The sequence below is a fragment of the Puma concolor genome, chromosome B4, assembly GCF_028749965.1.
Source record: "Puma concolor isolate L17-30 chromosome B4, mPumCon1.1.hap2, whole genome shotgun sequence".
Taxonomy (NCBI): domain Eukaryota; kingdom Metazoa; phylum Chordata; class Mammalia; order Carnivora; family Felidae; genus Puma; species Puma concolor.
In genome coordinates this window covers 46827830-46855361 of record NC_141673.1, presented here as the reverse complement: position 1 = coordinate 46855361, position 27532 = coordinate 46827830, and the positions used below count along the sequence as shown (strand labels likewise).

The following is a 27532-nucleotide window of genomic DNA, read 5'->3' as shown; positions in this document are numbered from 1 at the left end:
GGAGTCAAGAGTATTTTGCCCAATTTCAATCTTTACAATTAGATCAATTTTCTTAGAAATCTTGAAGTCGGGCAAACTATCATTTCCATTCCTATCTCTCTATTTTTTCTTCAAACTTCCTCTTAAAAACAGAAGAAACAAATGTTGAGAACATGCCATTCTCATCTTTTTGAAGATATTGGCATGTAAAACTTAGTCTTAAAGATATAAAATTATTAAATTTTATGCTGACTGACTTTAAAAGTAAATTGATTTTCTGTAAAGAATAATCATTCCAGGGGCGCCTGGGTAGCTCAGGTCATGATCTCACAGTGTGTGAAGTTGAGTGCCAAGTCCAGCTCTACACTGAAGTGCAGAGGCTGCTTGGGATTCTCCGTCTCCCTCTCTCTCTGCCCCTCCCCCATTCTCTCTCTCTCTCTCTCCCTCTCAAAAAATAAATACACTTTTTTTTTTTTTAAAAAAAGAATAATCATTCTAGAGTCATGGTTGATATTAACCTATGTTATCCCAGTTGTTAAAGGCTGGCTATCATAATGGTTCTTTGAGCCTTTTTCCAGTTTGGTTTTGGGCGTTTGTCTCCAGCCTTCTTATGTTGTTTAAATAATTGAGAGTATAAATCAAGAAATAAGTATCCAGCTCTGTCCTACTTTCTGTTGATCAGGTTGTAAAGGAAATGAGTAGATATTTTGGGCCTCTGAGCCCAAAGTAGACGTGGCAGAACAGGCCTCCTTCCCCCCAGTGCCCACCTTCTGGCTTCTCTTTGTTTTTGTTTTTGTTTTTTGTTTGTTTTTAATTTTTTTTCCAACGTTTATTTATTTTTGGGACAGAGAGAGACAGAGCATGAACGGGGGAGGGGCAGAGAGAGAGGGAGACACAGAATCGGAAATAGGCTCCAGGCTCTGAGCCATCAGCCCAGAGCCTGACGCGGGGCTGGAACTCACGGACCACGAGATCGTGACCTGGCTGAAGTGGGACGCTTAACCGACTGCGCCACCCAGGCACCCCATTCTGGCTTCTCTTTGAAGGAAGATCATTGTGGTTGCTACTCAGCTCTCATGAGACCTCTTTCTTTTTATGGAATTAGGCTGCATTTTGTCTGAGCCAGCATTCTAAAAAATTAGGTAATAATTTTGATGTTTGCTTTTGAGCATGCTATGGACTGAATTATATCCCCCCAAATTTACATATTAAAGCCCTACCCTACAGTTTGACTGTATTTTGAGATAGGACTTTATGAGGTTAATTGCTGTGTAATGGGGTTCTAATCTGACATTACTGGTGACCTCATAACAAGAGGAAGAGACTTCTGTGTCTCTGTCTCTGTGTCTTTCACTTTCTCTCTGCATTGATGCATGGAGGAAAAAACATGCGAGGACACAGCAAGAAGGCAGCCATCTGCAAGCCAGGAAAAGAGCTCTCACCAGAAATCAAATTGGTTGGCACCTTGATCTTGGACTTCTAACCTCCAAGATGGCGAGAAAATAAATTTCTGTTGTTTAACCCACCAAGCCTGTGGTATTTTGCTTTGGCAATCCAAGCAGACTGAGACAGGAAAGAAGCTGAAAACTACAAAGTGTCAGGAAGAAAAATGGAAGCACCATCTAGATCAAGAATAAATGGCATAGAACAAGCTGATCTGTCCTCTTCTCTGATAGTGTGTCCGCCAATCATCCCTACTCCTTCCTCTCAATTCTATCTTTTTTTAAAGTTTATTTATTTATTTGGGGGTGAGGGGCGGAAGGCAGAGAGAGAGAGAGAGGAAACAATCCCAAGCAGGCTCTGTGCTGTTAGCACGGAGCCTGACACAGGCTTGATCTCATCAACCGTGAGATCATGACCCGAGCTGAAACCAAGAGGCAGACTCTCAACCAACTCAGCCACCTAGATGCCCCTCAATTCTATCTTTGGATTTTATCACATTGTATTTGAAGAGTGTTGCACATGGAGGGAAGTGCATAGCACTATGCTATGAGGGAGCATGGATTGTGAGCTACATCATTATTGGTCCAGAATGGATACATTTTAGATAAATAAGCTTAGGGGAAAGCTTCCTAAAAGTTTATGAAAGAATAAGAACACACCCAAATGGATAACCTGGAAAACTACAAGATTTGTCTTTATGGTAATCCCAGGACACTAGACACCATGATTACAGGCGGTGAGAATCCCAACAGCCCTAACATTTTAAGACAGTACTAACATTTTAGGAAAGTTGTTAATTTTCAAGTTTCTTCTTCTCTTAAACATTTATTTTTAAAGTCTAGTTTCATTGTATCGTGGTAAGATAATGCAGAGTGTGCAACTGTTGCTTATGTGAATTTTTTATATTAAATTATTTGTTTTCCATTTATTGTATCCTCTTCCTCAGGAATACAACTTGCCCTGGTTTTCCATTCTCTGTTCTACCGTCTTCTTCCACCTCATTTATCTCTTTTTGATTTTCCTCTGGGAGAGCTTCTCAATTTGGGATTCTATATCACTGTATCCATTTCATGTAGTTTCTGGAGTGGATTTTAATTCTATCATTGCATATCGGGTTTACATGAACCATTTCTTTATTGTATCCATTTTCCTTTTCTTCCCATTCTATGCTTTTCCGGTTAACTTTTTTCTTCTCTCATAGTCTCTCTCCTCTGTTTCACAGGGAGTTATTATTTTCTGGCATTGCATTGTGGAGACCGATTTCAGGATCCTTCTTCCACGATGCTGGAGTGTTTGAGGGATGTGTGCTTGTCCTCTAAGGTTTCAGAGGGACATTCCCTGTCACTTGTTCCTCAGTCTTTTTACTGGGACTTGGGCTAGATTTTCCTTTATTCATCCTTGAATAAGATGAGACCTTGTCTGCTATGTTATTCATTGAGAGTAGGGTCTGCCCTTTGCCTCACTCTCTAACAACGTGGGTCATGGTAATTCTCAGACTTCCTGTTGGAGAAGAGGTCACTCTACATTCTCTCCACAGCCATGGCCTAATGCAGCTCTGATTTACTGACACGGCCTTCTGCCATTCACACACTGCTTTTCTGCTCTAAACCAGTGGAGTCAATTAAAAACTTCAATTCTTAGCAGGCTCTGCCTTCATGGTTTTGCTATCTTCAGCCCCAAATGACTGGTATTTATTGTAACAATGAGCATTAAGTACACAGCAAAGTGTCTCTATAGTCGCATTCATGGGTATCTTCTAAACCTAGTAAGTAAGCCAAACACCCAGTACAACTGCTGCAAATTCTAATTTCAAACAGCTCTAAATGTAGGGGAAAGAAATCAAACACATTCCTTTCTGACATAAGTAGGGTCTGGGTGAACGTGCTTCGGGTTATCTTTGCTGCATGAAAGCACACAATCACTAAAATTTACATAACTTCAAAATAGGTAAAGAGAGATGTTCAGCATTTGATTAGCACCCGAATGTTTCTGAATCATAAAACAGATGCAAATTCAGGGATGTTTTTATCGCTTTGTGTCAAAAGCACAACTGCCATGGCAGTAACACCTGCAGACCTGAACATACGTTTGCAGGGCCCCCCGGGGGGCAAGGACACAAATCACAGACGGTCCACAGACCACAGGTCTCTATACTGAGAAGTTAGAATTCACAGTAATAAATATATATAAAATGTTTCCTAGCTTCAACCTTGACAAGGGTGCCCACTTAATGACCTGGAAGATGAGGTTTGATTTAGAAAGCTCTGACTCCTCAGAATCTGCTACCAGCAGCTGGTCGCTTGGGGAGAGCCAGCCCCGCCCAGGCCCTCACTTCCGGTTCCGTCCTGAACTCTGAGGGACATGATAGGAATGAGTGTGGATACCTCAGTGCAAGCCAGCTCCGTTACAACCTGCTCCCCTTCTGCCAAACAGCCCCCCCTTGATCGCTTCAGGAGAAGGGCCTGTGCAGACTCTGGACACAGGTTTGGAGCCATTTGGGAAGGGAAATTTGGGGTCCCACGTCCCCAAAGTGGAGGCCAGGCTCAGAGTGAGCATAGTTCTCTAGCCCCACCGATCCCTTGCCCCATGAGGCGAGAAGAGGACCAGAGTAGGGCTAAAATAATATTTAAGTTTTAAAAGCCAATGAGGTATAAAATGTTACCATACCAGATTCTAATACTTAAAATGAAAAAGCAATATAATGGTTGGAATTGAGGAAAATTGCATTCATTGAACTATTATTGCATGACAGCCCTTGGTTATAGGCTTTCAGAAAGTATCTTATTTAATCTTCACAATTAACTCTGCTGGGTAAAATTATCATCCTCATTTTACAAATACAGAGACTGGGGCACAGAAAAGTCAACGGACATGTTCCAGGCCACAGAGCAATGTAGAGTGAATTCAGGATTTGCATCTCAAGTCGGCTTACAAAAATATGCTTTATTTCCATTCCCCTAATTTGTAATAGAAGAATTTCTGCCTTCATCATAATTCTTGCCATCTTATTTCCTCCTCTGTTTCAAACTCCAACATTGGAATTGATTTATCACTACACAGAGTACTTTCATATTTTTGTCTCATAAAAATGTCTATACAACATTGGTCGAAATGTCCGTTTCTTGGACATTTCTTTTGCGTTGTTCTGAGTTCTTTCCTATGCATTAACTCAATCAACGACTTTCCCAGCAACGCCATGAAGTAGATACTACTATGATCCCCAGTTTTAAAGATGAAGAACTTTAAAGCACAGAGAAATTAACTAATTTCCCCTAGGTCACACAGCTAGTGATGAAGGAGCTGAGGTTCAGTCTGAACTCTCAACCACTGGGCTTCCATGTTGTAATTCTACACTGGGCTTCTGTCATTGTTGTAATTCTACACTGATGGCACAGTGTCAGAAAGCCACTGTATATAAAAAGTTCACACATTCTAGCCACAGTCAAGTCTTTATCATGGGAGATTTCAACAACTGACAGGATGTAATATAATTGGGCCTGATTCATTCTTTCTTTCTTTCTTTCTTTCTTTCTTTCTTTCTTTCTTTCTTTCTTTCTTTGTTTTTTGGGAGAGAGAGAGAGCACAGGAGTGAGGGAGAGAGGCATAAGCGGAGAGAGGCATAGACAGGAGAGAGAGAGTACTAAGCAGGCTCCACACTCAGCACAGAGTCCAACATAGGGCTCAATCCCACGACCCTGAGATCATGACCTGAGCTGAAATCAAGAGTCAGAAGCTCAAGTAACTGAGCCACCCAGGGGCCCCTGGGCCTGATTTTTTAAGATTCCCCTATCTCAGTTATGTCTGCCTTAACTCTCTTCATTGCTCTCAGCACAGCCAGCCAAGAGACCCAGGCACCACATAAAATACAATGAGGAATATCAAAATTCTGGTTCCTGGACTCTCTCCAAGTTCTGACTTCCTTCTGCTCTCTTCACACTGCTTCACACACTGGCTTCCTGCAGTTGCTGATACATTTGGTTTTTACAACCTGGCTTCTCCTTCTCCCCTTACCTCATTTGGGATTGGTAATATGGCTTCACTCTGCTTTCCTGCACACAGGGCTGGCCTCTCTATAGCTCTCTACTTCTGGCAGGAGTTCCACTGCATCCCTGGGCTAACGGCTGTGTCCCGTGTTTATCTGGACAACTACCATATCCGAGCATCTACCATATGCCCCAACATCTACCATATTCCCTCTCAGATATCTGAGAGGAGCACAAGAAAATTTGGGCGTCTCATCTGTTCACACACAAGACTTGGAGAAATAGACTTTGAACCTGGAATTTATCCATTCTCTACGGCACCTTCCATTCACTGAAACTTACATCAAATGCTAGCATCAGTGATTAAGAATGATTTCTGCTTCCACGTGTTCTTCTTCAAATGCTAATTCTGACAAATGAAAATTGCTGCCTATTTATGTGACATATCTCAAGTTCTCTCACAAAAGAAACTGGTATGTTTAGCTTACACGACCATATGCATATCTCAGAGATATTTCAACATCTGGCCCTACTTTGCAAAAGCTTAGTTTTGCAAGTTATACCAGAAAGAATGCATTTGAAAACATAAAGCCATGGATATCTATAAGAAAACCACATCAGTGGGACCATTAAAATTTTTACTTAAGTAAACATTAGGAATGTGACAAATCGCTAATTTCCTATGAAGAGTCATAAAATCCTAACTGAGAACTTTGGGCTGGGGGATAGAGGGGAGAATAGAAATAGCAGTGATTCCCTAACCTCAGAGACTCCTGCTGTCTTGATTTTGAATGAGAATATTGATGTCACCTGTTGGCTGAGAAGTTATCATTGGTCTTTACCACCATTGTTCTCACTCAAAGACTACATTTCAAGATATGTCATATAGAGATTGTAGGTCGTACCAATATGTTGATGGAAAGAACAAGGCCTTTTACCCCAGCGAAATTAGAAATGTCTAACTGAAATATAATGCATCAGAAAGACTTTGTATTCATTATCAGAAAACAAAGAGACAATAGCAACCATAAAATAATCAGACGTCCCCAGGAAAGCAGTGACAATATCTAGGTTCAGCATGGTACAGATCTCTAATCTTACATATATAATCCTAAACATATAGCATGCCCCTTTCCTAATGTGTCTTTATCATTTCAGTTTAAAATTCAGATCTATTTCAAATTCCCTATTAGCTATTTAATGAAACATTGACCTCTGATGTATTCATAATAGCAACTGGCAATTTATATGCTGTTTTTATGCAACAAATATATTTTAATGATTTCGTGATTTGAAGATTGCCACCAGTTTAGGCACTTTAGAACATCTTACTAAGGAACATCTTATTAAAATAGGAGCCATGCATTTAGTAGCATTTTCACATTTTGGTTGTTTAAATGGCCCATGTACGTCGTGTACCATAAAAAGACAATGGTCATAGTTTCTTAAAAACAAATATGAGGACTTCTTGAAGAAAAAACTGATTCCAGGGGTGCCTGGGTGGCTCAGTCAGTTAAGCGGCTGACTTCGGCTCAGGGCATGATCTCACGGTCCGTGAGTTCGAGCCCCGCGTCGGGCTCTGTGCTGACAGCTCAGAGCCTGGAGCCTGTTTCAGATTCTGTGTCTCCCTCTCTCTCTGCCCCTCCCCAGCTCGCACTCTGTCTCTCTTTCAGAAATAAAGAAACCTTAAAAAAATTAAAAAAAAAAAACTGATTCCAGGTATATTGCAGGAACTAGTGAAGTAAGCCTGGAACATCTTTTCATACCAAATGGGGAAGAAGTTATGTTGTTGAGATCATGTCAAAAGGTCTCACTGAAAATACTCCCCAGTGGTCAAAGGTAAAACAAATTGCACATCAACAAAGATAAGAATGGTGATAGAGTTTGAATCTACTATATCATAAGGCTACTTACAGAAATACTTGCTTATTACTGTTGTATGATCCTGCAAATTAACTCATCATTTTGTTAACTGAAGAGTAAGAAGCCTTTATGCTGCCTTTTTTTTTTAATAAAAACTGGATACTACTGGTAACCAATCAGTAAATGCCAAGTTTCTCTTTATTGAAAATATTCCAGCTAATAAATGAAGAAAAGGTGATAGACATAGAGTATCACCAGTTTGTATATGTGCTGCCGAAGCGAGCACAGAGTATCACCAGTTTGGAACTCTTAATGGACTGATTCTTAGGTTCTCCAGCATCAGTGGCAACTAACATCACAAAATGTGACATGGTCAGAGAGTGTGTGAAGAAAGAACACAACGTCACTTATAAAGTAGTTGTGCTCCTACCCAAACAGCAACCTGAATCTTTTCAAGGTGACAAATGCCATCACTAGATTGGAGATAATACGGAGGACAGGGGAACATGATAAACTATACCATGGATATGTAAATAGCAAACTCCAGCCTGTGGGTAATGTGATAACACAAACAATGACACCAATTCATAAAATTTCAAGGTGGGGAGAAAGAGATGAAGACAGAAGGGGAACCTAAAGATGAAAATGGACATAAAGGATATATCAACCAATCACAATGTCTGAACCTTATTTAGATTCTGATTCAAAGAAGAATATGTATGAAGCACTTAAAAATTTAAACCCTAGGTGGATATTTGATAATCGATTAAGAAATTCTTATTAAATTTTAACACTGTGGTTATATTTTTTAAAGAATTATTTCTCTTTTAGAGATATATATTAAAATATTTATAGGTGGGGGCGCCTGGGTGGCGCAGTCGGTTAAGCGGCCGACTTCAGCCAGGTCACGATCTCGCGGTCCGGGAGTTCGAGCCCTGCGTCGGGCTCTGGGCTGATGGCTCAGAGCCTGGAGCCTGTTTCCGATTCTGTGTCTCCCTCTCTCTCTGCCCCTCCCCCGTTCATGCTCTGTCTCTCTCTGTCCCAAAAATAAAATAAATAAACGTTGAAAAAAAAAATTTTTAAAAATAAAATAAAATATTTATAGGTGAAATATCTAGGATTTGCTTCAATTTACATAGGGTGGAGAAAGTGGATGAGAGCACCCGGAAGGATTGCCATGATGTCCTGGCTGTTGGGGCCAGGTGATGGGTTGATTATCCTTTTCTGTTCTGTGAATGTTCAAAATTCTCCGTAACAAAAAGCTACAAACAAGGCCAATCAAAAGTACAGAGACATTCCTTTGTTTATCTTCTACTCTCAAGCTTTAACCAATTTTAAATATTTCAAGGGAAGAAATTAATCTGGAGTAACTTTAAAAAACTGGTATATATTCATGACCTACATTTAATATTTGCAAAAGCAGCCCATTTTTCCTAGGGAAAAGAGGAAGTAAAAGACAAATTTTCTTCTTTATTTTATTTTATTTATTTATATCCTCATTTGCTTACTTCATCAATATTTCATCTGTAGTCATTAGGGCTACTGACATTGAATGAAAGTAATTTTGGACAATAAGACTGTATTCCTGCAATTGAGATTAATTAGGTACATCATTATTTTAATTGGACAGAAATTTACCAACATAGATACCAGCTGCCTGTTTACCAAAGGTAACCAGGTAAAAAACAAAACCAGAATTCTCTCCTGCTTACACCGCATAAGCCATTTTTTAATTCAGTATACAAAATGACTTTTTCATTTAAGAACTTTGGGCTATTTTTAATGATTTACTTCTGAACAATCTTTAACTGTACCATATATACTAAAAGTGATAATGGCAATTTTCCAACATCCCAGCCTGCCTTTTACCTTTGGCCTTCCAGATCTTATTTTTCCATTTTTTAACATTTGATGCTACTTACCAACTTATTTGCTGTCTTATGTCAATAAGCATTCAAAAAAAAAAAAAAAAAACCACCTAAGAACCTGCTAAAATACCAACGCTGTTGATTAAAAGGTGGGGTGATGACACATCAAAATCAAAATACTGACTTTCAGTGGTTGATATAAACCTAGTAAGTTTAATTTTTATTTTTTCCATGATGAAAGTTTAATTTTCCCTTGATTAAACAATTTTATTGTTTCCCTCTCAAGTTATTTTATGACTCACTGTTTCTTCTTTGGGTCTCTGAAAACGATCCCTTCCTCACATCTATCATCTGACAACCCACCGCTCACCTGTTTCAGACCCAGATGTAAAGATTAGAATTCAGGGGCTGGGTGCTGGTGGAATCAGACCAAATTTTTCCCACAAGGTCCTTAAGACTAGGGAGGCCCATATGATATACAACTAAGAATAGTTGTTCTTTAATTAAAGGGTATTTTTTCTTCTGTGATTGTTTTGCAACAATATCAAAACATTTATGAAATGTTTACCCTCGCAGATCCTGAAGTCTACTTTCTTGAGTCACTGGCTCATTTTCAATTACTGAAATAACCAAAGAAAGAACAAACAAATCCAAACAAGTAAATGGAAAATGCATTTTTTTCCTCCTCCTATTTCTCTAGTGCAGAGTCTGTTCTTATTTGTGCTATTGATATCAAGATCCCCTTTCTTGCATAAAATTGATAATTAGGAAAAAAAAGAAAACACTTACCCAGAACAAGAAGTTGAAGATAAACATAGAATATTTTAAACAGCCACTCACACCTGCCATGTCGAAGAAAGATCAGGAATCCAGATGCTGCAAATGTATCTGTTGGTTATAGGATTGTCCTGCAATATGCTCAGGAGTAATCTGCCTGCAGAGATTTCTGTGCCCACGGCTTCCGAGCAGAAATAGAAAGCAAAGGAGGGGTGGAGGGGAATAATCCAGTTATTAAAGTGGATAAAAAATTAACCCACACATTTAAATATCACAAGGGCTATCTCTAGGCGACTATGTTCTTTTGCTTGTCATGGCTCCTGGGCACTGGGCCAGGATATTTATGATCCTTTCTCCAAAACTGCCTCCTCTAAAGTAAACAGATATCAAGTTAAGGAGTGGCGCTGGGTCGAGGAGAGAGTGGCACAGCGATACTTGGTTGTTGGATTTCAGAACCCACAACTTCCCTGCTCTCTATTTCCACTTTAGAGAAGTAAGACTGGTTTTGCTTACAGATAAAGGGGCATTGTGTCTCAACTCGTTTTTGCATTGTATTTTCTCAACAATGCACAATTTCTTCCGGGTGCAATAAAACACATCGAGAAATCTGCAAAATCTGAAGGCTTACACGTAGCCACCTTTCATTCTTAACCCCAGAAGAGTGGGAACAACCATTACAGGTACCACCTTGCAAAGCCTCTGAACTAAAACTCAAAACAAGTCCACGGAGCTGCTATGAGTGACTCATAGAGGAAGTGAGGAAGAAGAGATTGCCCTGCCTATGATAAGACCATACGGTTTTTATCTTTATTTCTTACAGTGGAAAAGAAAAAAAATTCAGGAGTCATTCTCTGACTGCCCCATTATGTTCATTTTATAATGTGCAGCTATTTTGATAGTTCAGTTTACTGTTAAGGCAGGCACTGTACTTCTCATTCTCTGATAAGTTATACCTAGCAACAGCTCCTCTCCACCAACCCAGTTTCTGGATTCCGGGTCCTCTCGGACAAAACACAAAAAAAATTCAAAATGTGAAGGTGCTCATAGTTCAGCGACCATAGATGGTACAGTTTGTTTCTAGTGCTAATAGAAGGCAGCTGCTGCAGGTAAAGGCAAAATTCTCTGACCTAATCAGGGAGGTGTGGACTGCTTTTGTATAAACAATTTGGGTCATGCTAATTTTCACATCCTGCATCTAAAAGGGAGTTCTTTTCCCCCTAAAGGAAAGAACCCCATACTTCAAAATGCTGTTGGGGGAAATACCTCTTTAAATCTTTGTTAAGTTCTGTACAATAAGCAAGTGTGGGCTTGTAAAAAAAAATGGATTAGTTGGAAGAATATTTTTCTACTTTTCACGAACATACAAAGGTGCTTTTGAAACAATTCCACTCCCTGACTATGAACAAAATGTATTTTTTTTTTAATTTTTTTTTTTCAACGTTTATTTATTTTTGGGACAGAGAGAGACAGAGCATGAACGGGGGAGGAGCAGAGAGAGAGGGAGACACAGAATCAGAAACAGGCTCCAGGCTCTGAGCCATCAGCCCAGAGCCCGATGCGGGGCTCGAACTCACGGACCGCGAGATCGTGACCTGGCTGAAGTCGGACGCTTAACCGACTGCGCCACCCAGGCGCCCCCAAAATGTATTTTTAATGTATGAGCGCCAATAATGTTTAGTGCTAAGGCCAAATTTAGGATTAGTTCAAAAAGAATGGCTTAATATTTAAATAATCATTAAAATTGTTGGTGTTCTATGCTATTTCTTCTAGAAAATGGAAATAATTTCACTCCTACTTCTACTGAGATAATAGTGCATATAGTGCATATCCATCGCTGAAAGAAGAAAGAGTTTTTGATTGAACGGAAAAACCAAATGGATTTGGAGTCCTACAAATGATTATCATTTAGAGGTAAAATCAAAAGAAATATACAGATAAAAATGCTGTTTTGTTGACAAGAATGTATTGAGTACTTAACAAATTTCAGTTTGGAATATACTTTTTTAAATCTGCTTGTAAAGAATATAAGCCTTAGTTAAATCACTGTGGAACCCTGAAACATAAAAATCAATGGATGTGTTTTACAGAAAAATTACTCTTTGTAAAAGAATCCCCAGTCCAATTCAAAATCTGTATGAAGGAGTTCATTCTTCTGAATTCTTATCCTGGTAAATGTTATGATCACATAAAACTTGCCCAAGCTAAATATTGTGGAATCCCTTTGTGGTCCTCTTTTTTTCTTGCCTGGTATCCAGTCACTCCCCACAGTTCACGGAACTCCTCAATTTCCTTCAAATCTGGTTCCCCCATCTCTCCTTTAGCTACTGTCATTATTCAACCTGTTATCATCTCATACGTGGGCCATTCCACTAGAATCTTAATTAGTTTTCCTGCCAGTCTCTTCCCCCTCTTATCTGCCTTAACACTCCAGAATTTTCTCTCTTTCCCTTCCCATAATTCTTTTCATGAATACTTATTGACTATGTAATTTTCCTGGTTAAAAACCATTCTAAAGGGCTCCTGGGTGGCTCAGTCAGTTGACCGCCCGACTTTGGCTCAGGTCATAATCTCACTGTGTGGGTTCAAGCCCCATGTCAGGTTTGTGCTGACAGCTCAGAGCCTGGAACCTGCTCCAGATTCTGCGTCTCCGTCTATCTCTGCCCCTCCCCCACTCACACTGTGTGTGTGTGTGTGTGTGTGTGTGTGTGTGTGTGTGCATACACGAGCGTGTCTCTCTCTCTCTCTCTCTCTGTCTCTCTCAAAAATAAATAAACATTTAAAAAAACATTCTAAGGATGGCTTCCTGTCACAGGAAAAATTTCAGATTTCTTAGAATGGCACTGATAGCACAGGGCAAGCTGTCCTCTACCCACCTCCCAGAGAAAAGATTATATTCTATTTTATGTTATATATTTTCCCATCATCACTGTCACAATATACTATATTGTTTTTTTAATAGCATTGTAAATATTAATTTCCTCAAAGGCTAATAGCACTAGCGAGAGAAATGATGTTGAAGTTTCTCTTCCTTATGACTACTTAGGTGTGGGTGTGTAAGTGCATAAAGACATGAGGTCATGCATTCTAAATAATTAGAGTGAAGAGAAAGTTCTGATGCTCTTTAGCATTTCTCATTTTGAAAAAAAAACTTTTTTCCTAGTTTTGGAAAATAAAGGTTGCTCACTTACAGGTTTTATGATCCCTTTCACAGGAGCAGAGGCCTGGCTCTTGTCCTCTAGGCCAATTCCAACATTCCCAAGACCAACATTTTTCTTCTGTTTTCATTTGAACATAATACTCTATGCTTCCTATCCTGTGTGCTTATGGAGCCTAGCTCATAAAAACCTCTTGCATATTCCCACTGGGGATGGGAAGCATCTGGTATGAGAATGATCTGTCTCCTTCCATTGCAGGAAATTTTGAAACAACAATATCTAGTTGTGGTGTTAATTCCAGCTCAAAAATAAATGACTTAGAATTGTCTTTGTAAAGTACCAAAATGGTGTTCATGAACAATGGATAGCCAATGAATATTCTTCCTCTTTTACAGATATTTTCGCTCTAAAATTGTCATGATTTGTACCTAGACATAAAGTCACTAACCATATTGGTTACAAAAGGAAAAATATGAAAACGTGCATAAGAAAATAGACTTTAGATCACCAAAATCCATTTTTAAGTGTTCATTAGTGAAGATTGAGGCAAAATAGTACAGTGATTACAAATGCAGTGTTGACCATGATGGATTAGAGATGCCCATGAATTCTTATTAGATCTCACTATAGTGTTTATACTCTCTTCACGCTTTGCAGTAAGATGAGAAAGGGCCCAGTTGCTCGTTGGGGTCCAGGGTCGGGTCCTTGGCTTGACAGCCCCCGAAGCTCAGCTTTGCCAACCTTTCCTGAAGTGATCTGCTTCTTAGGACAGATTCACTTTCAATGATCTCACAGGAGCCAGAATGTCAATTTCTTAGTTTATGGTGAGAAATGTACCCATTAAGCCATCCAGCATAAGACAGTGGCTGACCAGAAAAACCACTCCCTGTCAGAAAGCAGCACGGAAGCCAGAGCATACACACGTGGTCTCTTGGAGGGGAAATTCAGTAAAGGAGTCGGTGGATGCATTGCTAAGATTTGATAGGCTGATGAGTCTAGCACCATCTCAGGGATCCCACAGCCAAACCCACCAAATGACACCCTCAGCAGAGGCAGCAGCCTCTCCATGAACATTGCTGTGACAAACCACAAACTCCTTCTCCTCCAGACGCCTTCTCTGTCCTCTGTTCAGTCCATGCCCTCTCTGTGATCACAGTCTATCCCCGGGCAAGAGGACGTGAACATTGGGTATCCATTTACTCGACCATAATTACAATTCAGTCCTGCTTCCAAGATCACATTTTAATTGCATTTTACATATTTTTAAAATTCTTCACTTAAAAATGATTGCTCTCTTGGTCCAGTCCTATAGATTTTACTAGTTGGTCTCTCCGAGGTCAATCCTATTTTCCTTCTCTCCAAATCAGGATGTGTGCCCACATACAGACTAGAATACTTAACAGGAGAATGAAGAATACAAAACAGAGCTCTGTCATCTCCAGCCCAGGATCATTGGATACTCCATTTTCGTGCTGAATTTGCCTGACTGTTTGCTTTTTAAGTTTAAAGTGTAAATGCCAACCTGCTTTTCTCTGAATTCTCTCTGAATCAGTCCTTTGTTTGGTCAGTTCACAAGGTACACATTAGCTGCCAGGCATGATTAGGCTCTGAGGTAACAGTGATTAAGAGGTAGGGAAATGAGCAGAGGCCACCAACACAGAATTTAAAAAACAAAAAGAAAAAATACGCGGGTGGGGATGTTTCATGCTTATATCAGACACCAGTTTCTCAAACTGAAAGAGCCAACAAAACGTTACACTGAATTTAACACAGGCTATCCCATGACTGGTCAGAAATAAACATAGACGTTTTACTCATAATGCTAATTAGGATCTCACAAGTGACTGATTCTAAATTAGAAAGGTTTATTCAACCTCACACAGTGGGAATGTATTGCATGGCTATTCTAGTTCCCAGGAGAAAATAAAATAACAGAAAGTCGCTGTAAAAGGTCATTTATGAGGAAATCCCAAACTTCCATTTCACACCTTTATAAGAAGCACCAAATATATCCCAAATTAAGCCCAGGTAGAAAACAACTCAGACTCTGTTTTGAATTTTTTTTTTTAAACTACAGAGAGTCCTATTTATATTTTCCCTGAGCATTTGAAAGACTTGATTTTCCCTTACCGTGAGAAAGCAAAACTGAGAAAACCAGAAAACCTGTGGATAAACACCTAAACCATCGTTCCTACAATGACCGTGCCTGGCTGCATTTTCTTCACTATCATACTGTTTAAATGGATCACCCCAATCTCAATCCATATCAAATAAAACTATACATATTTAGGAATATAATATCTAAATGCACTATTTCCAGAAATGGAATACACCATTTCTCCCAGAATTCTCTTCGAGTTCCATTTTTCACTTATATTCAGGTATTAAAGTATCCTTCCCTAACTCTTCCCAGTAATTATTTTATTATTAGCACATTGATTTACTCAGAAAATGCTTCATCCGTAGGCGAATCATGTGAGGAAGTCAAAAAAATTTTAAATAAGATACTCTTGGGGTCATTAAAGTGTCTATGGGTAAAACAAAGCTGAGGAATTGTTTTTGCTTTCTACAGAATCAAGTTGACCTCTCATTTAGCCTACACTAATCATTAAACCTTAAGAAAATATTCCAAAAGAGAACTTACTGATTTTTTTCTAATTGTGGAATAGGGCCAGACTCTTTCTGCATACTAATTTATTTATACCATATTCATACTTGAGGCTTCAGATAGCCAGAAAATTCCCGTAAGTGCTCTGCTCTGTTTCCTATTCACTCTTCATGGTTTCTTGAATCCACGAGTGTGAAGAGGTGCTGTTAAGCCAGGAAGATTGGCCTAGCCAAGGTCCCTCAAAAAGGAATGTGCAAATCTGGGAACACATTCCAGGATTTCTAGCTACCAGTTCAGGGCCTGATGTATAAGAAATAGCCAGAAATTTCAAGTTTCTTGAGAATCACAGATTCTCAGCCAATCCCCTAAGGAGCTCTCTGAAAAGGAAATAGTTCATAAAGCAATTCTCTGTGCAGTAAAGGATTATGTCACTCCCATGCTTTGAACGCTCTAATGGATTCCCATCACAATTAGAATCAAATCCAAAGCCACACAAGATGGGCCCTTGGCTGCCTCACTGACCCCATTTCCTCCCACTTTCTCCCTCACTCATGCTGCTCCAGCCACAGCGGACTCCTTGTTGATCCTTGGACTTGCCAAGTATATTCCCAACTCAGGGCCTTCCCACTTCCTCCTCTTTCTGGAATCCTCTTCATCTATAAGAGCTAGATGGTTCATCCTCTCCACTCACACCATTACATATTTATTTATTCCTATTATTGTCTGCTTCCTTTCTGGAATGTAAATTTCAGGGGATCAGGAGCACTTTCTGTGTTGTTCACAGAATAACATATCCCTTGGGTTCAGAACATAGTAGGTGTTCAATAAATATGCATTGACCGAATGTCTAAATAGCAAGTTATCTAACTATATTTTCTAACTTATTTTTTAAGAATAACAAAGAGCACCTGTTTGTGTTCCCCATTATATTCCTACTGCCTACCACAGTGACTAGCAGATATAATCACCACATGTGCTAGGATGCAACACTGCAAAAGAAAATTAAAGTCCACAATGTCCTTATGAACTTTATATTCCACCAACTTGACACACACACACACACACACACACACACACACAAACAAATATACAAATAAATATGCAAGAAAACACTAAGAAGAGAAAAATGGCAGGATCTCGTGTTGCAAAGTAACTGAGGCAAATACTTTACATTAGATGGAACCTTGAAAACTTGACATTCAAACTGAGTCCTGACTTGGGTCAAATCATGAGGAAGCTCAAAACAAGCCCAAATCAAGGGCATTCTATGAGATAACTGCCCGAAATCATTTAAATGCTCAGACAAGGAAAGTTAGGAAAGACTGAGGACTTATTCCATATTCAAAGAGGCTGGTGAGAGACACGTAACTTGGGGGAAATGTGATCCTGAATTAGAGCCTTTGCTATAAAAAAGTTGTTACTGGTGAAATTAATCAACATGACTGGGATCTCTTGGCAGGGAAACATGGGGATTCTTTGTATCAGTCTTGTAACTTTTCTGTAGGTTCAAATTGTTTGGAATAAAGATAAATGGTCTCCGTGAGGGTAAAATAATTGAGGCAGAGAAAAGTTAAATAACTTTCCCGAATTCCCATAGTTTGTAACAAAGCCTGGATGTGAACCCAGGCAGTCTAGCTCCAAACTATGAAATTTTCAACCACTATGCGTGTTGTTTCTATCAAATAGGACATATAAATGTTTAGCACAATGCCTTATGCAAAGTAAGCTCTCAAGTGATACCCTTATTATTAAAAATGAATACACTGTAAACAAAGAAACAGAGTCTTGCATGAGAAAAAGGCACAAGCCATGTTAAGATGTATGGTCAGAAAATTCCACACAAAGGCAACAGATAGTACAAAGACCCTAGGGTAAGCACAAACATGGCATGCTGGAGGAAAAGGGCTGATGTGTATGTAACATAATGAGTTACGGGGCGCAAGGTCTGAGATGAAATCAGAAGCAGATTCAGGTCAGATCCTATAGAGAGGTTAAGATAGGGAAAAGAGAGTGGATATATTTAAGTGTTATTAGAAATGTAGGGGAGGTGTTATGGACAGAATCGTGCTCCCCAAAATTCATGCTAAAGTCCTAATCCCCAATAACTCAGAATGTGACTATATTAGCAAGATCAGAAAGATGCTGGGGTAGGAGGCCCTGGACCATCCTTCTGCCCACAAACAGACCAATTAAGCAACAATTCATGAACAAATGCTCTTTATGGGAAATCTAGAAATTAAGTGAAAGGCTCTTGAATGCTGGGCAATCACGAAAGCAGATTTATTGATGTCAGTAAGGAGATTCAGGACACTTTCCTCCTAGAGTTGCTTCCCCGGGTGCCATGTCACATGGTCAGAAGGAGATCTCCCGGCTCCCGGCTTTACTCCCAGGTAAAGTAGAGGTTGGTTTGCCTATCCAGTACTCTTTTTTGAGGGGCCTCCCCAGTAAACTGACCTACCAGTGTTGGAGCTTAGACCCAATTTTAAAATGTGCTAAGGACTTGAGTAGAAATTTTTCCAAAGAAGACATACAAATGACCAACGGGTATATGAAAAAATGCTTAGTCACTAACCATAAGGGAAATGCAAATCAAAACCACAATGAGATATCACCCAACACCTGTTAGGACAGTTATCATAAAAAAAAAAAAAAATCCAAGAACTTAACAAATTTTGGTGAGGATGTGCAGAAAATAAAACTCTTACATACTATTAGTGGGAATGCAAATGGTACAGCCACTATAGAAAACTGTATGGGGGTTCTTCAACTAAATAAAAATAGAACTACTGTATCATCCAACCATCCCACTTCTGGGCATATATCCAAATGAATTGAAATCAGGTTTTCACTGATATGTTTGTACTACATGTCCAATGCAGCACTATTCACATTAGCTAGGATGAGGAAACAACCTAAATTGTGATCAGCATATGAATAAATAAAGAAAATGAGATACAAACATAAAATGAAAAAATGTTCAGCTTTAAAAACAGGAAATTGTGCACTATGTGACAACAGGGATGGACTTTGAGGACATTATGCTAAGTGAGCTAAGCCACACACAGAAAGATAAGCAAGTACTACAGGATTCCACTTAAATGAAGTACCTAAAATAATCAAATTCATAAAAATCAGAGACCAAAATGCTGGGGACTGCAGGAGGGCAAAATGGGGAGTTATTTATCAGGAGGCATCAAGTTTCAGTTTTACAATATTGGGCCTATATGCAATAATAACTTATTGGACACTTAAAATCTGTTAATAGATCTCATGTTAAGTTTTTATCTCAAAATAATAAACAAACAAACAAACAAACAAGATGTGGCTATATTTGGACACAAAGTCTTTAAAGAGACAATTGAAGTAAAATGAAGTCAGTAAGATGGGCCTTCAACCAATATGATTAATGTCCTTATAATAAGAGGAAATTAGGACACAGACATACACAGAGGAATGATTATGTCAAGACACAAAGAGAAGACAGCCTCCTACAAGCCAAGGAGGGAGACCACAGAAGAAATCCACCCTGCTGACACCTTGATCTCAGACTTCTAACCCCCAAAATTGCAAGATTAATTTCTGTTATTTAGGTCACCCTGTCTGTGGTAATTTGTAACAGCAGCCCTAGCAAATTAATACAGCAGGTTTCAAGCAGTTGCAGTGACATGATGCAGTGATCCAGGCAGAAGATGCTGGTGGCTGGTCTAGGGTGACAGCACTGTAGAGGAGGAGAAGTGATTGGATTCAAGACTTTAGAGGTGAGATGAACATTGAGAGGGGAGAGAAAGAGAGGAACATGGATGGCAAGATTTTAATGTGAATAACTTGGCGGATAGTGATGCCACAAAGATGGAGACAACTGGGGGAGAAGTTCTGTTTTGAACGTCTCAGATTTGAGATGCCTATTAGACATCCACGTGCAGATGTCAGGTAGGCAGCTGACTATATGAATCTGGAATTCTGGGACAAAGTCAGAGCCCGATATAAACCTGGGCATCTTTGCCACATGGGAGATATTTAAAGCCAAAGTACTGGATAAGATGATCTAAGGAGAAGCCATACATAGATAAAACATGAGAACCCTGGCCCAATTCCTGCAGCATACCAATATTTAAAGTTTAACAAAGGAGTAAGTACATCAGACTAAAAAGCAGTTACAAGTGATGCAAGAGGAAAACTAGCAGAGTGGTCTCCAGGAAGCGAGAAAAGGAAAGTGTCTTATGGAGAGATAGGGCAGATGTCAAGAGGTCTGGAAATATGAGCACTCCCGATCACCACTGGTTTGGGCAGCATGGAGATTACTGCTGCCTTTGAGAGAAGACTAGTCTTAATCACATAGTAAAGACAGAGTCCAATTAGAAAGGGTTGAAGAAGGAATGAGAAGTATGAAAGTAAAATCATTTACTTTAGACAATTATTTCAAGTTTCACTGTAAAGGGGAGCACTCACTGGGAATTTCAGAGGGATGTGGAAATACGTTCCCACGTAAATTAAATTGGAGGGTTTCTTAACATATGTACCATTAAAATTATGATGTTGTACCATGTAGAATTAAACTCTTCACTCATTCTATAAAAGTCTGTAGGAAATCATAAATGCAGATCACAGGTTAGTAAACTGCAATATATAACAGGAAAAGTAGAAATATAGAGTTTCTTGGATACTAAATTCTTTTAAGTTCTTAGGTAAATTTCCTCTCAAATGCTTTGGTAACTAAGAATCGTAACTTGCACAATAGATATTAATAAGAAAGAAACATTACTTATCAACAGAATTAATAAATCCAATCAAATATTAACAGTATTAAATGGGAAGTTAAGGAAAACTAATGGTCAGAATTTTAATAGCTATATCATACCATGTTCCAGAAAGAACAACCTTCTTAGGCAACTTACAGAAATATACATGTAACAGGGAGAAACTTAGCATGTCTGACTCCATATTGCTTCTATTTCCTTTGTTGCTATGATGTATAGCTTAGAAAGTTCTGTTTAACCCTGCACATTGGCATGTTACAGCTAACATTTGCAAATACCACTCTTTACCCCAAACCTACTTCACCCAAGGAGATAAGAAAGGTACATACAGAACTACCTATGCTATGTTTAAGATTTACAGGAATGACATGACCAGATGCCGTACGCAAAGATCAACTAAGGATGAAGAAGTTACATGACCTTCCTTAGATGCCTACAGATGTCAGTCACCTTTTGAATCCAACCCCGTCCTGCTTCTCCCTTTCACTGACAAAAGAAGCCCAAATTTCATACTGACGGGAGATACTTCTTTGGGACAATAGTCCACTATCTCCTCGATTTGCTGGCTTTCCAAATAAAGTTGCTTTCCTTACCCCAATATCTTGCCTCTCAACTTATCAGCCTGTCATACGGTGAGCAGAACGAGCTCAGACTTGGTTACACATACATAATTATAGAATACCTAAATAAACAAGGAAACTTAAGGTTAAGGAATGAATAGGGAGTGGAGGCAAGACTTCTCATGGTATATCTTTTATTTTCTTTTGATTTTTGAACTATGCAAATATATTAGCTATCCAGAAAATTAAATTTTTTAATTTCAATTTATTTATTTTTTTTTTTTAATTTTTTTTTTCAACGTTTATTTATTTTTGGGACAGAGAGAGACAGAGCATGAACGGGGGAGGGGCAGAGAGAGAGGGAGACACAGAATCGGAAACAGGCTCCAGGCTCTGAGCCATCAGCCCAGAGCCTGATGCGGGGCTCGAACTCACAGACCGCGAGATCGTGACCTGGCTGAAGTCGGACGCTTAACCGACTGTGCCACCCAGGCGCCCCTAATTTCAATTTAAATTTGAGTTTCAATTCAAAGCTGAGAAGACAGATAACTGGACAGATGCCAACAGACAGGCTTGCAGATGGCATTTAAGATCTGCTTTGGGTCATATCAGAGGGGAGCCAGAAAGGTATAAGCTCTATGCCAGCTGGGTAGAGACAGAGTCTAAATACATAAAGGGGAAGTCAGTGATCAAGGACCAAACAAATACTTACGAAATTTTTCAGGATAGGGAAAGGGAGCTTAATTATATCAGGAGATGATGCAAGCAGACAGATATGTATAAAAGAACAATATTCTATGAGCATCTACTGTGGGACAAGGCCACTTTGGCCCATGCTTTGATTACAATGGTATTCTCAGAGAATAAAGACCAATTTGGGACATGTTAGATTACTCTCCGGAAGAAAAAGAAAATGAGTTCTTCCAAAACTAGAAGTTAATGATGACAACAGGGCTAGTTCCTCTCAAACTTGCTGGAGGCTTGAGGCCTAGATATGGCATGTCTTTCAAGAGGTATATCAGTCAGATACAAGCTGTATTCTGAATGTGGTGGTCCCTCTATTCTCACCACCAGGATAAATTATTGTTATCAGTTTTGTTGCTGTTTTACCCAGTATTTTGTTGGCCTTCCTTGGTGGGTCACTTTTGACCCTCTGACTGTTTAATTGCTTTATGTGCCTTACTGATATCTTTATATATCTCAGGACCTCAAACTCAAAACTGTCAAATTAAATGAATTTGCTCTCCCAATCACCGTCTTCCTCTTTACTATTTTTTTTAATTAATAGACTTTATTTTTATAGAGCAGTTGTAGGTTTATAGAAAACTCGAGCAGAGTGTAGAGTTCCTCTAATCTCCCTCCCCTGCCCCCCACCAGGGGGCTTCTTCCTCTTTAGCATCTTGCATCAGTAAGGCACATTTGTTATAACTGAGGGGCCAGCATTAATACATTATTAATAATTAAAGCCCATAGTTCACATTAGGGTTCATTCTTGGTGTTGTACCTTCTATGGGTATTGACAAATGTATCATTACAGGCACCCACCATTACAGCATCATACACTAGAGTTTCATTGCACTAAAAATGCCCTGTGCTTCACTGACTCATCCCTCTCTCCCTCCACTCCTGGCAACCACTGGTTTGGTTATTGTCTCCATAGTTTGCCTCTTTCAGAATGTCATATACTTGGAATCATACAGTACATACCTGTGGCATAATAAGGAATATATTTGGTCTTTGTTCCCCCTGGGTTCCCGGCACACAAGCTCCGAAAACCCCTGGAATCTCAGAAGGAATAATAATGTCATCTGCATGCTAATGAGGTAATTGGTAACATGGGTCCCTAAAGGACTTCTGGATAGTGGCTGGTTGCCAGAAGACCAAGGCACAATTGCAACTTTCAGCCTACCCCCTGGCTTCCAGGGAGGGTAGGTTAATTCAATCATCAAGGGCCACTGATTTAATCAATCTTGCCTAAGTAATGAAAACTCCATAAAAATCCCTAAACAATTGTGTTCAGAGAGCTTCCAAGTCCGTGAACACATTGAGGTGCTGGGAGGGTGGCATGTCTAGCGAGGGCATGAAAGCTGTGCACACAGCAACTGCCCCCATACCTTCTCCTATGGGTTTTCCATTTGGCTGTTCCAAACTTGTATTTTTTATAATAAACCAATAATAGTAAGTAAAGCACTTTCCTAAGTTCTGTGACTCATTCTAGCAAATTATCAAAACTGAGGAAGGAATGTGGAAATCCCAAATTTATAGCCAGAATTTATATACAGGCATACCTTGGAGATATTGTGGGTTTGGCTCCAGACCACCGCAATAAAGTGAATATTGCAATAAAGCAAGTCAAATGAATTTTTTGGTTTCCCAGTGCATATAAAAGTTATACTTACACTATACTTTAGTCTATTAAGTGCAATAGCATTATGTCTAAAAAACAATGTGCATACCTTAATTTAAAAATTATTGCTAAAAAATGCTAACAATCATCTGAACTTACGATGAGTCAAAATCTTTTTGCTGGTGGAAGGTCTTGCCTTGATGTTGATGGTTGTTGACTGATCAGGGTGGTATTGATAAAGGTTGAGTTGGCTATGGCAGCTTCTTTTTTTTATTTTTTAATTGAAGTATAGTTGACATACAGTGTTATATTAATTTCAGGTGTACAACATAGTGATTCAACAACTCTCTACATTATGCTATATTCACGGAAGTCTAGTTACCATCTGTCACCACATGATGTTATTACAATGTTATTGACTATATTCCATATGCTGTAATTTTTATCCCCCTGATTTATATATTTTATTCTTCAAAAAAAATTTCTTTTAATGTTTATTATTTTTGAGAGAGAGAGAGAGACATAGAGCAAGCAGGGGAGGGGCAGAGAGAGAGAGGGAGACACAGAATCAGAAACAGGCTCCAGGCTATGAGCATCAGCACAGAGCCAGATGTGGGGCTCGAACTTGGGAACAGCAAGATCATGACCTGAGCTGAAGTCACCCACTTAACTGACTGAGCCACCCAGGTGCCCCTATATATTTTATAACTAGAAGTTTATACTTCTTAATCCCTTTCACCTCTTTCACCTACCCCTCCCCCCCACCAAATCCCTTCCCCTCTGGCAATCACCAGTTTCTTCTCTGTATTTATGATTACATTTTTGTTTTTTGGGTTTTTTTGTTTTGTTTTAGATTCCACATATAAATGAAATTATATGGTATTTGTCTTTCTCTGCCTGGTATTTTACTTAGCATAATATCCTCTAGGTTCATCCATGTTGTCTGTCAAAAATGGCAAGATCTCATTCTTTTTTATGGCTGAGTAATGTTCCATTGTGTGTGTGTGTGTGTGTGTGTGTGTGTGTGTGTGTGTGTGTATAACCACATCTTCATGATCCATTAATCTCCTGATGAACACTTAAGTTGCTTCCTTATCTTGGCTATTGTAAATAATGCTGTAACAAACATAGGAATGCATATATCTATTTTTTAATTTTTTTTGAAATTTTATTTATTTTCGAGAGAGAGAGAAAGCGTGAGCATGAGTGGGGAGGGGCAGAGAGAAAGAGGGAGACACAGAATCTGAAGCAGGCTCCAGGCTCTGAGGGGTCAGCACAGAGCCTGATGCAGGGCTCAAACCCACAAACAGTGAGATCATGACCTGGGCTGAAGTCAGATGATTAACCAACTGAGCCACCCAGGCACCCCTGCATATATCTTTTTTAATTTGTGTTTTCATTTTCTTTGGGTAAATACCCAGTAGCAGAATTTCTGGATCATATGGTATCTCTATTTTTAATTTTTTTAGGACCATTCATACTATTTTCCACAGTGATTGCACTGATTTCTATTCCCACCAATAAAGCACAAGTTTTTCCACATTGGCCAACACTTGTTATTTCTTGCCTTGGATATGGTGACATCTTATTGTGGTTTTGATTTGAATTTCCCTGATGATTAGTGATATTGAGCATTTTTTCATGTGTCTGTTGGTTATCTGTATGTCTTCTTTGGGAAAATGTCTATTCAGATACTCTGCCCATTTTTAATGGTATTGTTTTTTGGTGTTGAGTTATACAAGTTCCTTATATATTTGGATATTAACCCTTTATAGGGCATATCATTTGCAAATATTCTCTCTTTGTCAGTGGGTTGTATTTTTATTTTGTTGATGGTTTTCTTCACTGTGCAAAAACTTTTTATTTTAGTGTAGTCACAGTAGTTTATTTTTGCTTTTGTTTCCCTTGCCTGAGGAGACATGTCCAGGAAAATGTTGCTAAGGTTGATATCCAAGGGATTACTACCTATATTTTCTTTAAGGATTTTTATAGTTTCTTTTTTTTTTTTAATTTTTTAACATTTATTTATTTCTGAGAGACTGAGAGAGACAGAGCACGAGCGAGGGAGGGACAGAGAGAGAGGGAAATACAGAATCCAAAGCAGGCTCCAGGCTCTGAGCTGTCAGCACAGAGCCTGACAGAGGGCTCAAACTCACAAGCAGTGAGGTCATTACCTGAGCCAAAGTCAGACACTCAACCGACTGAGCTACCCAGGCACCCCAAGGATTTTTATAGTTTCGGGTCTCACATTTAAGTCTTTAATCCATTTGAGTTTGTTTTTGTGAATGGCATAAGAAAGTGGTCCAGTCTCATTATTTTGCATGTAGCCATCCAGTTTTCCCCATACCATTTATTGAAGAGAGTGTTTTTTCCTCATTATATATTCTTGCCTCCTTTGTAGTAGATTAATGGACCACATAAGTGTGGGTTTATTCTGTGTCATTGATTTATGTGTCCATTTTTTGCCAGGACCACGCTGTTTTTGTTTTTGTTTTTTTGATAGACTTTTTAAAAAAAGTTTACTTATATTTATTTTAAGAGAAGGGGGCAGGGGCTGGGTGGCTCAGTCGGTTAAGCGTCCGACTCCAGCTCAGGTCATGATCTTGCCATTCCCACGTTTGAGCCCCACATCAGGCTCTGTGCTGATGCTCAGAGCCTGGAGTCTGTTTCATATTCTGTGTCTCCCTCTCTCTCTCTGCCCCTCTCCCACTTGTGTTCTCTCTCTCTCTCTCTCTCGTGCAAAAAATAAATAAACATTTAAAAAATTTTAAGAGAGAGAGAGAGAGAGAGCAAGCAAGGGAGGGGCAGAGAGAGAGGGAGAGAGAAAGAGTCCCAAGCAGGCTCTGCACCACCAGTGCAGGGCTAAAGCGGGGCTCAAACTCACAAACCATGAGATCATGACCTAAGCAGAAATCAAGAGTCAGATGCTTAACTGACTGGGACACCAGGCATCCCAATACTGTTTTGATCACTATAGCTTTGTAGTATATCTTGAAATATGGGATTGTGATACCTCCAGGTTTGTTCTTCTTTCTCAAGATTGCTTTGGCTATTCAGGGATTGCATGGCATATGATTATTTTGTAAGAAACTGCCAAGCTGTCTTCCAAAGTGGCTTCACCATTTTGTATTCCCATTAGTAATGAATGAGAGTTCTTGATTCTTCACATCCTTACCAGCTTTTGGTGGGGTTGGCGCTGGATTTGGGTTATTCTAATAGGTGTGTAGTGATATCTTATTGTTGGCTTAATGTGCAATTCCCTAATGACAATTGATTTGAGTATTTTTCATATGCTTATTTACCATCTGTGTATCTTCTTTTGTGAGATGTTTTCATATCTTTTGCCCAGTTTTTAATTAGGTTATTTTCCTATCGCTAAGTTTTTGGAGATCAGTCTTTTTATCTGATATGTGTTTTGCAAATATTCTCTCCCATTATGTGGTGTACCTTTCATTCTCTTTTTTTTAAATTTTTCTTTTAATGTTTATTTTTTTTGAGAGAGAGAGACAGAACACAAATGGAGAAGGGGCAGGAAGAGAGGGAGACAGAGAATCTGAAGAAGGCTCCAGGCTCTGGGCTGTTAGCACAGAGCCTGATGCAGGACTTGAACTCATGAACCACAAGATCATGACCTAAGCTGAAGTTGGACGCCTAACTGACTGAGCCACCCAGCTGTCCCCCTTTTAATTCTCTTAATCCTATTTTTTATTAATGAGATAAGCATCATCCCATGGGAAACTGAGGCTCAAAACCCATTATTTTTTTAACGTTTATTTTTGAGAGACAAAGAGAGACAGAGCATGAGCAGGGGAGGGGCAGAGAGAGAGGGAGACACAGAATCCAAAGCAGACTCCAGGCTCTGAGCTGTCAGCACAGAGCCTGACGTGAGGCTTGAAGTTGGGAATGGCAAGATCGTGACCTGAGCCAAAGTCAGACTCTCAACAAACTGAGCCACCCAGTCACCCCTCAAAAACCATTATTCTTAATGAATTATTTTCTCAATGTATGGATACATTTTGTCAATTCTATCTCTAGAAAATGTTAGACTTATGTCCACTACCAATACCTTATAGCGCCTTATTGAGTTATAATAACTGTCTCCTGGAACTTCAAGATTTCAGCCTGTCAAGAACTTTGAAGGCTAGGAGATTTTACCCCACTTACAAATTAACAAGTTAATTTGCTACAGTTT

The 27532-nt window shown here is 39.3% G+C and overlaps 1 protein-coding gene and 1 long non-coding RNA gene across 2 annotated transcripts in view; one reads left to right on the top strand and one right to left on the bottom strand.

Moving 5' to 3' along the window:
- Positions 1-10374, bottom strand: part of TSPAN8 (tetraspanin 8) — a 33332-nt gene extending 22958 nt beyond the window's left edge. The window contains exon 1 of the mRNA XM_025926402.2: positions 9926-10374. Within this exon, the coding sequence (XP_025782187.1) occupies positions 9926-9985 (60 nt within the window). The 5' untranslated portion in view covers positions 9986-10374. The remainder of the gene's footprint in view (positions 1-9925) is intronic.
- Positions 10375-11694: 1320 nt separating this feature from the next.
- LOC147579040 (uncharacterized) lies at positions 11695-14605 on the top strand. The gene is made up of 2 exons (XR_015253124.1): positions 11695-11824; positions 14436-14605. It is a non-coding gene; the product is annotated as an uncharacterized LOC147579040 (long non-coding RNA).
- The last annotated feature ends 12927 nt before the right edge of the window (positions 14606-27532 follow it).